Source organism: Apus apus, chromosome 6 (genome assembly GCF_020740795.1).
Source record: "Apus apus isolate bApuApu2 chromosome 6, bApuApu2.pri.cur, whole genome shotgun sequence".
Classification (NCBI taxonomy): domain Eukaryota; kingdom Metazoa; phylum Chordata; class Aves; order Apodiformes; family Apodidae; genus Apus; species Apus apus.
In genome coordinates, this window is record NC_067287.1 from 24,382,497 (window position 1) to 24,399,263 (window position 16,767).

The window sequence follows — 16,767 nt, forward strand, 5'->3', positions numbered from 1 at the left end:
GGTGTTTTAAAATTGGTTCAGTTGAATCAGTACAAGTTTGCATGTAGATATTTTGTGTGTATTGTGCCGCTTGGAAGCATATTTAGCTAATCAGAACTCATTGCCTATTTGACTCCTGTTTCATTTTTAAACTATTCTTAATTAACTTGTGCTTCTCGTGTACTGACCCAAATCATACAAAATTTAAGGATTAAGCCTTCATGAAAAAAACCTTTTCTTTCTATGTTTTGTTCTATTTTTTTTTTTTTACCTGTGACAAACACTATTACAGTATTCAGTCCCACTATCTTCTTTAGGTTATAAAGAAATATTGAAAGGCATATCAGACTAGATGGCCCAGATGGAAAGGAGTTTTACTTTAAGAGAGTCAAAAGAAAAACTCTTTCATCTCTTCCTCTCTTGCAACTACTGCTTTGGTGTTTGGTTGCTTCTTTGCTTTTCATGTGTTTTTACAGAGAGAAATAATAAAATAGTAAAACTGTTACACAATGTACATTATTCTTGCTGTGCTTGTCAACACTTAAAATTGGTGCCTTATGCAGTTCAAAACAAAAGAAGCATCTGATACTATACTGCAGTTTCCTATGTCTTAGGTAGCATACTCCCTCCACTTTTTCTGGTAATGAATTAAATAAGAGCAGAACTTTTTCAAAATTTGTTTAACATTTCCTTCCACAGATTTGTATCAAATATCTGGTAAAGCAGACAGAAGAATATTCAGAAATAAGACAAAATTTTTCATTAAAACACTCCATATTGTGCATATGACACAAGACTATTACAGGGGAGGTTCTTTTTTTTCAGCATGCTTAAGGAATGCTAACCTCACATTTGTTGTTTCTTTTTAGTAAAATTATTGCTAGTGAAAGACACTGTTTTAGAAATTTTCCCAAAAGAAATAATCTGATTATTCACAGATATCTCATAGACAGCTGCAATTCTAATTCCTTCTCAGCACCCCACAATGCTGCTTTATCCTTCTTTGAAGTACAGGAAGCAGGAGCAGACCTATTCCGGTCTGTGTAGTTCAGTACCTTCCTCTTCTGACATTGTCCATTGTGACGACAACAACTGGTATGGTTAAACACTTGTTCAAAAAGATCAGCAATTTATTTTACATAGACTTCTCCACCAGATGCAGTTACCTCTCCCGCCCTATTGGTATGAATCAGATCTGGACCAACAACGAGCAAGTGAGAGACACCCTACAATTCCCAACACACCTGTTGTTCAACATAGCCAAGCTTAAATGGTACATGGCAATTCCATCAGAAAGGACTAATTTCCTTGCTGCATTCTGGATTAACTTGAACAATTCAAGAAAGTTCTCTTATTACTCACAGGTCACCTCAAAATGGAAAACACTGGCATTCAAAACCATGCCTGTACATTCTTGCCTTGAACATTTGAATGCATTTCTGCAGCTTCACAACACATGAAATAAAGCTGAAACAGAGGGTAATGACATGGGTAACAAAAAGAATTTTAAAATATGAACAAACCCATGAAAATAGGAATTGTAGTGCCTAGTGTGATGTCAATATACAGAAAAGTAATAGTCTCAAAATCATTGGTTATATAAAAATATTCTGTCTCAAAAAACAACTACCAAGGAGTATTAAGTGATGAACCTTTCTGTGTGAATTAAGTCTGTGGTACTAACTGCTGCAGATTATAAAAAATATTTTAGCAAAGTTGAGGGGGAAAAGGATGCATATTTTGTATGATAACTGAGAGTCAAGCCAAGATTTTTAACAACCAAATTTTCATTGAATTAAAAGCAATTTAAAAGGATGTTACAGCTCATTTAGGTAGTAAGATTTTCGAGGAGAAATATGTAAAAAAGACTTCATGCTAATTGTCCTGGTTTGAGCAGTCAAACTGTGACATTAATAAAATATAAGAGGACTGCCATGAAAGACCTAAGCAACTGTTAAGAATCTACAGATCTTCATTAATGCCTTATTTAGCTTTCTCATCTTAAATCAACTTTTGCTTTTAACTTTAGTTACGGTATTACCAAATTTTAAAAAAGCCAGCATTAACTATTCTATAGTATTAAAACACTATAAACAGGTTTTAAGTGGCTTGACAAGAAAACTAACTCCATGTATTTCAACCAATTTAGCTTTGTTTCATTTTTAAAAAGGAATGTGTCAGAATACCAGAATTCCATTGAGAACTAAGTTCTGGTTATACTTCAACGTATCTGCACTGTATGCCTACAAACCTGCCTCACTCATGTTAAACCTTTCTTTCCTTCCATAAGGGAACACTTATGAAAAGCCTTCTCAGAGATTTTTCAAGTTCAGCTCTTCCAAAAACAAGTACCTGAATTGTAATTCCTTGTATGCCTGTAAAAAATACTGTTGTTTTGGAATGTCCTGTAATGAAACTGCACCAGTTCCCAAGGAAACACTCAAACAATCCCCCATGTATGTATTCCTTGAGGACTTGAACTGGATAATTTCAACTTCCTAATGAAATAGAAAGCGATTAATCTAGGGCACAAGTTTTGGGTTTTTTCCATTTTTTTTTCATTGTGTCTACTACTGATAAACACCAATAGCAAAATATTTCTGGATTTCTTTTTTTTTTTTTTTCAAATTAAAATAATTACCATTTCTGAGATCTGGGTGCAATAATCTTCAGCTTGTACTTTTAATTAAGCAAAATCCTGCACTGCATTACTTAATACACAATTCCCCTTTCATAAAGTCCCATCTTTGTGTCTCTGCTCTAAGTACTATTCAACAAGAATGAGGATTTTGAGGATAATTACAGTCTGTTGTGCTGTATTCGTTCCTTTCTACCTGAAGAATTTATTTGGTAAAAAACAGTAAAGAGGTCTCTTCATACACACAGCTTAACTGGCCTATTTATGAATAAGGTGTGGACTTCTAAATCCAGTTCTATCAGCATCACAACGTTCATCATCTTCCAATACATGCAGCTGGGATGACTGGTACCAAATGCATTCCAGGATCAGATTCTAATCAAAATTTCACTTACACTTAAACAAACAGATGTCAGTGAGAATAAGAAAACAACACTGCTGTTGGAAGGTAGTAATAACAAAAGAAGAAAAGCAAAGAAAGTGCAGCTAAGTATGTGGATCCTCACTTAAGTCATTATACACTATTTGTGTAATTAAAAAAAATATTTTATGCAAGAATGAAAAAAAAATATTTTAATGAAACTGGAAAGGAAATTGTTTATAGCTAGCTTAGAAGCAGACAGAAAAACTGAATAAAGTTCTGGTGTAACGCAATGTATAATTACAGCAGGCAAGATTAATTATAAGAAAACTACTCAACTTGTAGCAAAATTATTCCTTTAAGAGGATTTCACTGTAACACTCATAAATCTTGTTGGCACGGTGTGCCCAATACCAGCTTTTTAGGTGACCTTGAAGCACAGGTTATACTCTGCCTCATTTATATTGAAGTATGCTTCTTATCTAAACATTCGCACATGCCCAATTTATTACAGTAATTTATAGCTTACAATATTCTAGGAACATTACAGCCTTGCACATTCTCTGAGATTATTAAATTTAGACTCATCTGCTATCTTATTGATTATTACTCAAAATTTGTTAATTTTCTACAAAACAGCTAGCTACAATTTTATTTTCAGCTTTGTATTTACAAGGAAATGTTTCTATATATATATAAAAAACCCTATGCCTTCCATCAACAGGGCACACAAATTCAGTACAAAAATCCTTGTCAGTTTTTTTCTGTCCCCCTGGCTTCTACATATTACAAAAATCTGTCTGTCAGGGCTAAAATATTTATTACTAATTTTCTCTGAAAGTAACAAAGTCTGCTATTACCTTAACTCTTAAATTTGTCAAGAAATGCTTGTGAATTCCTCTGACCTATGAAAGACATGTTGTATTCTATGTCCTTAAATTCAATGTGTCTCCCTAGCTTACATCGCTACTCTTACTTTTGCTAACAGTATTATGTTTTTTAAACACTTATTTAAATACTTTCTTCCACTGTTCCATTTTGCAAGCTCTTTCTAGATTCCTTGATTAATCAGACATTTTTCAGGAGTGCTAGAACTGATGAAGTAAAATTATTGTGGCTTTAAAGTAAAACGCTTCAACTTTTTCTGCTTTCAAAAATATCCACCACAAGCCTGAAAAAAAAAAGTGTAATACCTACAACTTTCTCATGTTATTAAACAACTATTATGGTTTAAATTAGCTTTTTTTTGTCTGTATCATAGACATTTCTTACTTTTAAATTCTGCCTTTGGGTTAAAACCTGAGAAATTGCATAAAAGTGTCTTCACTGAACTACTCTAGGGTTAAGCTGAGAAAATCTTGAAACACATCAATTTGACTTCAGATCATGATCCATATAGTAGATACAGCAGAATTTAAACCACAACCCAGTTAAGTGTAAATATATGTATTTTTCAGCAACACTTCAGGATACCTCAAATGTTTCTGTGGGTCCCTGTTTCTCTGGAAATACCCCACATCTTAAGTCATTTACTGTTTATCTTCCGCTTTCCTTGTGCCAGGTCTGTTACTGGGTTTGAGTGGAATTTAATCTCTCATACTCACGTTCCCTAAACTAAGAGAATGTGTTTTCTGATGTGCTGATTGGAAAAGCATCAGAAATATTATTGTATTCTGATTATATGACAACCTAGAAACAGTTAACTGCAAATTGTGCAAATAGGCAAACGTGAGATGTAACTACAAAGCTTACAAGGAAACATAACCATGAACAATCATAAACCTGGTAGTTGCTATCAACACAGCAGCCTTTAAAAAGACATCTGGTTCTACTGGAACAGTTTTGGGATGAAAAAGGCCTGCCTGGTCATCTGGGCTATCCAAATACTATTACTTGAAAATGGCAGAGTGAGGAATAATTCTGACCTAGCAACAGCACTTACCTGATGATAGCACAATTGAGGTACCTAAAAAAAGATTCTAAATATTTGCAATACACATCATAAAAATATCTCTTATATTTATACATATCAACGTTTTCTTTAATCTCATCTTGCTTTTATCAATGATGGCGACAGATTTGTTATCTGGAAAACATATTCACAATGAAAATAGTATTTTTACTTACTTTCATTTCCAAGAAATGAATGGGCAAATACGTCTACCAATTATGTACACAGTTCAGTGACAATGCATTATGGTTGAAGTGGCTGGCTTTTTATCCTTTATGAACATTAAGCTTTGGTAATAGTCTAATAAAATTATTTGTATTTTTTGCAACACTGCTTAATATGTAAACTACCAGTCTGCAACTTGATCTCTTAATTGAAAAAGCAACTAAACGTTTCTCATTTTATCAATAGCTTTTAAAGTTTTAAATGAGAAAAACACTAAGAAACATGGAGGCCTGCATTAAAACAAGTAAAAAAATTTCTCAGTTAGATGTATGAGAATATGTATCTTACATACACATACCAAGTATCTCCTCCTATATGTATTTATTAAATGCCTAGTTCACGTTTTGCTACTGATTTTTAAAGTTGCTTCACCAATTATCGTATTTCTTACTTTCACTTTGACTTCCATTTCTTCAAGTTCTTGAAGTAACTCTTCATTTTCCAATAAAGATGAGCCTAAGTTTTGCTTGTGAAAGTAATCTCTGATGTTTTTCTTGTACCATGATGTTACCTAAATAAACAATTAAAATAATTCAGTGAACAATTTGAGAAGTGATGGTCCTGTTTTAAAAATAGGTACAAGATAGTTTAATCTACAAAAGAAGGCCTAATTTTAATTTCATTTTTTTATTCCTAATCTTTAGTAGCTTAGGAAAACAAATTATTACATCTTATTAGACTTGCTTCAGCAAGTATATGCAGCAAGCATATGCAGTATACAACTACATCTTCTAAACTGCACAAAATGACTTGGATTTCTTTCCACTTGATTCACAGTAGGTACCTCTCACTTTCTTTGTAAAAAACACGACAAGAATCCCGAGTGACGTTTTGCGTTTTAAAATAGTGGTCAGAATAATTTATTATTATCGAGATTTCCTCCAATCGTTTCAGCCAAGAAAATCACCACTATACTTAAATAATATATAGCATACTAAGAATTACTTTGTACAGATTTCAATAGCACATTACAGATTTATTTTTTAAAAAATATGTTCATGCAGAAGGTATTTTAAATAAATTTAAACAATTCTAAAAATGAAAGAACCTTTATAACATGCTGGCAATATTTTCAGTTAAAAATAAAGAGTTGGGCACATTATCTCAGTACAGCAGAGCTAGAGAAGTAAACAAAGCATTTTACTATTGAACCTTCATTTCTTGAGCATATCCTCCACATATGTACTTACTGAAACATTTTCCCTGGAAGCACATTTTCACAGAACATTTACTAGGGGTTCACCAAAGTACAAATAGAATAGACAGTGAAAACTGTACTAAAAGAGAAATACAAATTTCTCTGTAAATCAGGACTATTCTCTGTGTCATGTATCTGCTTAGCAAAACAACCCAGTATTTTGTTACACTAGACATCGGAAAAAGTCATTCTTTAACCCTGTAATAGCAAAGTGTTCACCCCTTTACCACTTGGCAATATTTCTCCTGTAAGAATGGGTGGAGCGGTAAACAGGAAGAGTTTGCTAATGAATGAATGGGTACAAGACTGGTGCCAAAGGCAGGGCTTTGGTTTTTTTGATCATGGGCTGCTATATGAGACACCTGGCCTGATGGTGGCAGGTGAGATGCACCTGTCACAGAGGGGGAAAAGGCTTTTGGGGCAGGACTTAGCAGGGCTCATTGAGAGAGCTTTAAACTAGATGTGAAGGGGGAAGGGGAGAAAACTGGGTCTGTTAGGGACAAGCCCAAAAGGAACATACCAGGGCCTGAAGGGGGGTGGTCTAAGGAGGATTTGGTCCCACCAGTGTGCTCTGCTTGCTTCCTGAAATGCCTGTACACCAATGCACGCAGCATGGGGAATAAACAGGAAGAGTTAGAGGTCTGTGTGTGGTCTAAGGGTTATGATATGGTAGCAATAACAGAGACATGGTGGGACAGCTCACACGACTGGAATGTGGCCATGGATGGCTATGTGCTTTTTAGGAAAGATCGGTCGGTGAAGCGAGGTGGTGGAGTTGCTCTGTATGTGAGAGAGCAACTAGAATGTATCGAGTTTTGTGCAGGGGCTGATGAGGGGCAAGTTGAAAGTCTGTGGGTAAGAATTAAAGGGCAGGGTGGTATGGGTGATACAGTTGTGGGGGTCTACTACAGACCTCCTGATCAAGATGAGGAAGTTGATGAGGCTTTCTACAGGCAGCTGAAAGCAGCCTCACAATTACAGTCCCTGGTCCTCATGGGAGATTTTAACTACCCCGATATCTGCTGGAAGACTTACACAGCCAGCCTTTCACAGTCTAGGAGGTTCCTCCAATGCATTGATGACAACTTCTTAATGCAAATGGTGGACAAGCCGACTAGAAGAGGAGCGCTGCTGGATCTTGTGCTCACCAACAAGGGGGCCTTGTTGAAGCAGTGGTGGTCAATGGCAGCCTTGGCTGCAGTGACCACGAGATGGTGGAGTTCAGGATCCTGGGTGGGAGGAACAGAATACCCAGCAGGACCAGAACCCTGGACTTCCACAGAGCAAACTTCAGCCTCCTCAATCAATTGTTAAGGGAAGTCCCATGGGACAGGGTGCTAGAAGGTAAAGGGGCTCAAGATAGCTGGTCAACATTCAAGGACCACTTCTTGCAAGCACAGGATCAGTGTGTCCCAATGGCTAGAAAATCTAGTAAGGGAGATAGGAGACCAGCGTGGTTAAAAAAGGAACTGCTGGGCAAACTCAAGTGGAAAAGGAAAATCTATAGATCACGGAAGGAGGGACTGGTTACTTGGGAGGAATATAGGAATGTTGTCAGAGAATGTAGGGAGGCAACTAGGAAAGCTAAGGCCTCCTTGGAACTTAACCTTGCAAGTCGGGTTAAGGACAATAGAAAGGGCTTTTTCAAATACACAGCCAACAAAACTAATACCAGAGGCAATATAGGCCCACTGCTGAACGAGGCGGGTGCCCTGGTGACAGAGGATATAAAGAAGGCAGAGGTGCTGAATGCCTTCTTTGCCTCTGTCTTTACTCCTGCAGGCTTTCCCCATGAGCCCCAGTTTCATATAGCCCCAGAAGAAGTCAAGATAAAGGAGGAGTTTGCCCAGGTAGATGAGGATTGGGTTAGGGATCAGTTGAGTAATCTGGACATCCATAAATCGATGGGTCTGGATGAAATGCATCCAAGGGTGCAGAGGGAGCTGGCGGAGGTCATTGCTAGTCCACTCTCCATCATCTTCGGTAAGTCATGGGTAACAGGAGAGGTGCCTGAGGACTGGAGGATAGCAAATGTCACTCCAGTCTACAAGAAGGGCAAGAAGGAGGACCCGGGTAACTATAGACCGGTCAGCCTCACCTCCATCCCTGGAAAGGTGATGGAACAACTTGTCCTTGGCACTATCTCTAGGCATATCAAGGGGTTGGGGGTCATCAAGAGCAGTCAACATGGTTTTACCAAGGGTAAGACATGTTTGACTAACCCCATAGCCTTCTATGAGGAAATTACTAGGTGGATAGATGATGGTAGAGCGGTGGATGTGGCCTATCTTGATTTCAGTAAAGCATTTGACACCGTCTCCCACAGCATCCTTGTAGATAAGTTGATCAAGTATGGGTTTGATGATCAGGCAGTGAGGTGGATCAAGAACTGGTGGAAAGGAAGAAGTCAGAGAGTTGTAGTCAATGGGGCAGAATCTAGTTGGAGGCCTGTGACTGGTGGAGTCCCTCAGAGGTCAGTACTGGGACCGGTGTTGTTCAACATCTTCATCAACGACCTGGATGAGGGTACAGAATGTACCCTCAGCAAGTTTGCTGATGACACCAAGCTGGGAAGAGTGGATGACACACCAGAAGGCTGTGCTGCCACTCAGAGACCTAGACAGGCTGGAGACTTGGGCAGGGAAAAACCTGATGAAGTTCAACAAGGTCAAGTGTAGAGTTTTGCATTCGGGGAAGAAAAATGCCATGTACCAGTACAGGTTGGGGGCTGACCTGCTTGAGAACAGTGTAGGTGAAAGGGACCTGGGGGTCCTAGTAGACAGGAGGCTGACCATGAGCCAGCAATGTGCCCTTGTGGCTAAGAAGGCCAATGGCATCCTGGGGTGCATTAGAAAGGGTGTGGTTAGTAGGTCAAGAGAGGTTCTCCTCCCCCTCTATTCTGCATTGGTGAGGCCGCATCTGGAGTATTGTGTCCAGTTCTGGGCCCCTCAGTTCAAGAAGGACAGGGAAGTGCTTGAAAGAGTCCAGCGCAGAGCCACAAAGATGATTAAGGGAGTGGAACATCTCCCTTATGAGGAAAGGCTGAGGGAGCTGGGTCTCTTTAGTTTGGAGAAAAGGAGACTGAGGGGTGACCTCCTCAATGTTTACAAATACGTAAAGGGTGAGTGTCAAGAAGATGGAGTTAAGCTTTTTTCAGTGATGACCAGTGATAGGACAAGGAGTAATGGATACAAACTGGAGCATAGGAGGTTTAAGGCGAATATCAGAAAATTTTTTTTTACTGTGAGAGTGACAGAGCACTGGAACAGGCTGCCCAGAGAGGTTGTGGAGTCTCCTTCTCTGGAGACATTCAAGACCCACCTGGACGCCTTCCTGTGTGATGTACTCTAGGTGACCCTGCTCTGGCAGGGGGGGTTGGATTAGATGATCTTTCGAGGTCCCTTCCAACCCCTAGGATTCTATGAGCAAGCTCTCCAACAGAAAATGTGGTGTGAGGGGCCAGAATCCAAACCAACAGCATAGCTTAGCTTGTAGTGGTGGGTTGGCCTTGGCCAGCTGCCATGACACCCACCCAGCCACTCTCTCATTCCTCCTCCTTTACAGAGCACAGGGGGAAACAAAATTTAAAAGACTGTAGGTAGAAATAGACAGGGGGATAAATTTACTACTTACCAGCAGGGATGAAAAAGACTCAACTCGGCAAAAATTAAGTTAATTTATTGCCAATTATAGATTTAGTAAGAAACAAAGACAGAAACTAAAACACCTTCCTCCTACCCAGCACTTTTCTTCAGGCTTAGTTTCAATTTTTCATTCCCAACTCCTCTACCTACCTCCTCTCACCAAGTGACACACGGAATGCGGGGTTATGGTCAGTATGTAACAGTTCCCTCTCTGTCACTTGTTTCTCCTCACACTTTTGCCCCCAGTCCAGCACAGGCCCTCAGGCACTGCAGCTCCTGTCAGGACACCCTGCTCCAGCATGGGTTCCCTATGACCATAGTTCCTTCAGGGAATACAAACTACTCCAGTGTAGGTATGTGCTCTGATGCAGTCCTCTTCACAGACTGCAGGAAAATACCTGCTGTGGTGTGGTGTCGTGTCTTCCGAAACACCCACAGGCTGCAGGGGAAGTGCCTAGTGCACTTCCGCTCCTTTTTCTCTGACCCCTGGGTTCACAGAGTTGTTTCTCACTTTTCCTTCCTTCCCCTCACTCTTCCCTACATCTGTGCAGTGTTTTAGCCTTTCTTAGCCATGCTTTAACACAGGTGCCACCAGCATTGCTGTGGGGCTCAGCTGTGCCCTGCGGTGGGTGGTTGGAGCAGCTGGCACTGCCTGTGTCCTGCTTGGGGCAGCCCCAGCCTCTCCTCCAAGATGCTGCCCTACCCACCCCCAGGCCTGGGCACTCAGCCCATACACCTGGGGGGTATGTTCAGGAGGGAAATCCTGAACACAGCAATTCAAGGCTTAGGCATGCACAATGCATACATTGTCCTGGACTCTGCCAAACCTCTTGAACCTAACACTAACCTGACACTACTGTGAGACTATAGAGAGAAGGAGCAAATATAGCAGAGAACAGAAATTAAGAAGAAACACTTTTCTTTCTATGAATTATTCCCATTAGGAAAAACTGTTTTTTCACTTCTTTTCTTCTTGTATGCTGTATGTATTAAAAAACACACATTTACATGCTGCAAATTAAATAAGACCTTACCTCAGGCAGCTTGAACTTGAGCAGCCTGCACTATGTAGTCTGACATACCTACTCTGACCTGCAGGATGAGCTGTTCTCAAATAATTTCTGCAGTGCATTCACAATAAACTGATTTTTGTTAAATACCAGACAGGTGTTTTTCATCACAGCCAATATACCATATTTGATATATTGGCTGATGCTTTACCTACTATTTTAAATCTGAAATAATATTTTTATCACCAGTATGTGAAGTCATGAGCATGATAATACAGATGTGTCTTGGTTCATCTTGGGGACATTCCAGTCTCTTCATAACATTACTACCTAAGCCCTTCCCTAATCCTCAATGCATTTATCTTTACAATATTGCTAGTGAAGCACCCTTGTATAAGTTAGGGCAAATGGGACCACAGACATTTTTAAAGAAAAATGCAACACTTAAAGTCTGGGCTTTAGTGATTTTTGTATGATCAAGTACAGCCTTATAAAGAAGAAAAATAATATTTTATGGGAAAAGAACTAAGTCACAATATTGCGTTGTTCCAAAGTAGCTACTAGTGGCTTACTATGCTATATTTGTGAAGGACTAGAAAAGATCCTGGAAATAAAAATAAAAAAACCAAACACTAAATGTGATGTATACCACTCAACAACGGCACTTCAAGTTTAAATACAGTGAAACAGTCCTCTGCATTAGTGATGTTTCTTACCTCTGTAGACAAAAGCACTGTATGTACTTTTTTGGTCTACTTTTTTTTTTTTTAAGAGTTTGATTACACAATTTTCCCAAATGTAGAAGTTATTTGGAATATTAGCTAGTAAGAGTAATCATTTCAGTCTTGGTGGGAACATTTGCAATTGTGACATATTAACACCAAGTAATGCATATAGGTACAAGGATACTTCAACAAACATTAGTCAGATTTACCTATTTGTCATTCTAGCTCTTAGGAGCAGCACTATCCTGAGTACAGGTATTGGGAAAAAAAAAGCAAAAAGCATACCTCCAGCAAATGTAATCCATGTTCAGACAATTATCTACACATTAGCTACTGCTATGAATTTCTCCTCATATATGTGCACTTACACATTTGGATTTGCAGATCCTTGTTATCAGACATGAAAATGAAAGTTCTCCATTTTTCTTAACAGAAATCTGCTGTCAAGCAAAGAAACAACAGAACCTTTCCACATCCTAACATACAGAAATTCTTCTAGGCAAGTAGGATCATAAACCTATCAATTTACTACGTAGACTTCAAATTAAGAATGCCTTGCATTTTTGGGCCCAAAAACAGTGATAGCCTTTAATTCACTGAGCTACAGTATTTTATTTTCTTTTGAACTACATTTAATATAAATGAAATAAAAAAGGAACTGCATCTTACAACAAGACAATCTGTTTCTCATACAGATGTCTGCATAGCAAATGTCTGTGTACTCACCTGTCCCTGATTTTTACTTAGCTCTTATCTCTGCCCTTGATGTGACGATGTACTGTGGGTAATTTTAACTGTCTAATATATGCATGGTCAAATCAATTAAGAAAAATTACTTTAATAAATCTTCTTCCAAAGATAACCAATTATGCACAAAATAAGCCAATTTGCCTCTGGTTTTCATTAATGGGAACATCAGAAAATATGATGCTGACACTTCCATAAAGAAAGGTCAAAAGACCCTGCTATAACTGTAAAATAAGTACACCTTCACATATTGAAAATACTGAAAAAGAAGCATCATGTTGTGATCATGACTGAGATCATCACATTTCAGTTAGAGATCAAAGGAAGGTGCTGCATTTTTAGTTCCTCAGAATGGCTAACAAGGAGAGATTTTTAAAGCTGCTTGGCTTTAAAAAAAAAAAAATCAGGACACAGCTTATGTAGCTTTCTACATCACATAATTATACCTAGCAAAAGAAAGGCAATATGAAGAGCAAAAATCCACTCTTAGATCTTACTCAGCTGAGCCCATCTCCAGTTCTCTGCCTTCTCTGTATCCCCTGAATTCCCATTAACATCACTGAGAGGTCAATCTGCTGTTCTTCCATATGCAGCACCACTAGATATCAAGAGGAGCTCAATCCATGTACAGAGATTTGAACATCAGTTTTCAGATGTGCTGAGAGGCTTTGAGAATTGAATTTCTGTTATCCCTCAGAAATATATCTATAATGAATTGAGAGCCAGAGAGAGAAAATGTACATAGTCTCTAAAAGTTTGCATCTACATATGAATATATTATTTGTCCATGATGCATGCAAATAAATTGTGCATATATGTACAAATCATGCATTGTACCCAGTTTTACTCTAATGCAGATACTAAACAAGTAGAGTCTGACAAGCATTCTATTACAAACTACTTGAATTTTTTCTTTCTGTGTGCACACCAGCCTCAAACTAGAGGCTGGTATGAGCTAACAGGTAGTTAAATACTGGCTACTCTCTTCACATGATAAGGAAACTTGCCAGTAGAAAACAGTTTCTATGCTTACTCTTTGTAATCTGAGCACACACCTAAGAGGAAATGGAAACACAGACAAAAAATTCACTGCACAATATTTTCAATCCCACTTACATTAGGGTGAAGTCTATTTGGCTACTCCCAGATATTTATCCCTTATGTAATGAGGATGAGCAGAATTCTCTGGTAAATTTTATGAAATTGTGACATTTACCATCTCAGGAAAGATGTGGGGTTTTTTGTTTTTGTTTGGCTGGGTTTTTTTGTTTTGTTTTTTTTAAATAAGCATACTTGGTTCCAAAAAGATGCCACATATTTATCCATGTTCCTCCATGTTTGTGTACTATGGAATAGCTCTGGCACGATCAGGTAATTGTAGTAACATCTAATACATTTTAATGTAGAGAAAAGATCATTGGTTTGTGAAGTTACATGGTGCTTCTCAAGGACAAAGGAGAAAGTCTTACATTTTAGAAATTTATCTGATAATGTGGAACACGAAAAGAGAAAAGCTACCTGATCTGAATGCTGGGAGATGAGGAATGAAAAGGAAAAGGAGTGGTAGAACTGGAAAGAGGAAGATAAATAGTAAGACTTAAATGTACCTAAGCTCTGAAAAGAGGGTACAAAACCAAATTGTATTTGAGAAATTTAGTGAGAGATGGAAGCTAAACTGGGAGAGAGGAGAAATGGGTTGTAGATGTGAAAAATTAGGACCCTAACGAATTTTGATTTGACTCCAAAACAAAATACTCTTCTGCTTTCAGACATGCAGACAGGCTAATAATGCTGTATCTTCTCTTTAATTGATTAGTCCAGAAACAGCCTGCTGCAGTTGTAATTACTGTTACCACTCTCGTGGCTAGAGCTTTGTTTGTGCTGGGAATTCAGTTTAAAAGGAATATAGTTTGGTTTGAAGCACCACAATCGGTAACTTACAGGAAATAGTGCTTTTGAAGACATTAAAGTTATATTTAAATAAATTTTGAAGATGTTATAGTTACAAAGTCAAATACTCAAAAATTAAGGCTCTCATCAAACAGAAGTGACCCAGGATTATTAGCCTAATAAATACATTTGAGCTCCATTTCTGTAATAGTCTGTACTGTAAATCAGTTGCTAGGTATTTTTTAACATTATATGTCTTACCTGATTCTCTTGTTGATGCCACAAACAAATTTGCAGGACCTGCTCCAGTCCTTGGCGCTGATGTTTAAGAAACCTGTCCAGTTGCCGTCTTCTGTCTTGTAGCATTTCAAGGAGATTGTCAATTTTCAAGCAGCTGCTGTGGGCTCCCTGGATCAGCTCTGGATTTACATTTGGCCCCTCACATTTGAATTCTTCTATGAATTCAGTTAGCTCTTGGCTTTTGTTTAAAAGTGCAAGTGACTTTTCCAAAAGCTCTGCAAGAATATAATTCCATAGGAAAAAAAAAAACAATGATATTTGTAATTCCAGTAGCAGATTTCAAATATGAGTCAAGTATTTTTTAAAACTGCCTATTTGCATACACAAGCTTAACAAATTTTCATACATTGCATGAACAGATTATAAATGCTTACTTTAGAAGGTATATATCCTCAGATATTTTAGTTTGGACAGCTATTATATAAAAAGGTGCAACAGTGCATTCATGTAAATATATGTACCTATAATAGGACATATATATAGACATAAAATTGTGTACTGAGAGCCATTGAGACAAAATCCAGAAATGACAAGTTTTGCTCAAAACTGAGCCCTTTTTGATGGTTTCAGAGTCCTCAGGTAAGCTGGAGTTTCCTACCCTGCTTTCTGTGTGGGTCAGTAGCTTCTGTGGTTTTTGATTAGTTACGTAAGGTAAGTTTGTCTTTATGTCCCTCACAGAAGCTGAAAAGTTCTACTATCTGTAAGGGGCTGTTACAATCTCATTACTAAATAATCCATAAATGTCAGAAACTCTTCCTTTCTTTTCACAAACTCGATCTAGATACATGCAGGGTTAACATTCAGTGGACTAGTACACTTTAATGACCTACTAGTCATGTGTCTATCTTTGTTTCAGCTTCTGGAACACACATAGTTCAAAATGTAACAATGATCAGTATTCACAGGTCTTTCAAATGAAAAGGGAAAAATTTTTAGGTACGTAATGAGGAAGGAAGGGGAGACAAGCCAGAATAACAGGTGAAGTAGGCCTGAAGAAAAGTATAAGAAAGGAATGTTTGCAAAGAGCTGCTAGTGAAGCAACTAATGACAGGCAGCAAACAGCTGAAACATTCATATTCCCAGCTGACTACATGTACTGGTAACTCAATCTTAATCTCTTAAACTTAATCTCCACCATTCATATGGAGCACTGAGGGAAGATGCAGAAGTGGAATGCCTCCAAAGGGTAACAAGAGAGTCTAGTTTCCGTGAGATCACAGTAACAAACATCTCCATTTCATTTCTTCCCTTCCAGAAAGGGGGTAATAAGAAATGTTCAATTTCAGAAAAAATTCTTAACTGAAAGGATTATCAAGCATTTGAACAGGCTGCTCAGGGAATTGGTTAAGTCACGATCCTTGCAGGTATTTAAAGGATGTGTATTGAAAAGGCACTTAGGGACATGTTTTTGTGGTGGACTTGGCAGCGTGCTAGGTTAGTGGTTGGACTTGATCTTAAAGGTCTTTTCCAACCAAAATGATTCTATGAATTTCAGTTAATCCAAAATGGAATACATATAAAAATAGATAAAGGAGGATAACTACTATATTTTTACCTTTTTTATTCGAATTTGAAATGCCCTTTTTTTTTTTTTCCTGTGATAAACCACTCTTAACGTACTGGTAGAGCCAACACTTTGTAAAGATCATCTCTTCAGCCACTTCACTTTGGAGTGGGTAGGCAGTATCCTTCTCACAGAAAGCAATATAAACATTGTTTTTTATCAATAGTTCAATATAAGTTTTCCAAATTTTATGTGGTTAAAGATAGATTAAGAAACCAACCAACTGCAACCACTTCCCTCCATCTGAGGAGAGGCTTATCCCCATCAAATCAGTCTTTCTCTGGGAAATAATTTAAACTGATTCTTAGCAGTTACAGACCCTCCTTTCAGCAATACATTACTGCCTGATACTTCAGGTTAAAACTGCTATACAACGAGAACTTTGCTCCCATGAAGATCAAACTGTAAGCCCCAAAACCCATATTAGTTACCCGAGTTCTGTTCAGTCTCCTGGCATTGAAAGTAGCTAAAAATGAATTATAAATGAATAATAAAGTATAATTTATATTCTGCCAGTTCTTAGTAATCTTATAGC

The 16,767-nt window shown here is 38.0% G+C and overlaps 1 protein-coding gene across 1 annotated transcript in view; it reads right to left on the minus strand.

Annotated features, from left to right (window-relative positions):
• Positions 1–16,767, minus strand: part of CCDC141 (coiled-coil domain containing 141) — a 70,280-nt gene that overhangs the window by 43,223 nt on the left and 10,290 nt on the right. The window contains exons 5-6 of the mRNA XM_051623930.1: positions 14,630–14,883; positions 5,546–5,665 (exon numbers count right to left, since the gene is read on the minus strand). Coding sequence (XP_051479890.1) covers positions 5,546–5,665; positions 14,630–14,883 — 374 coding nt within the window. The remainder of the gene's footprint in view (positions 1–5,545; positions 5,666–14,629; positions 14,884–16,767) is intronic.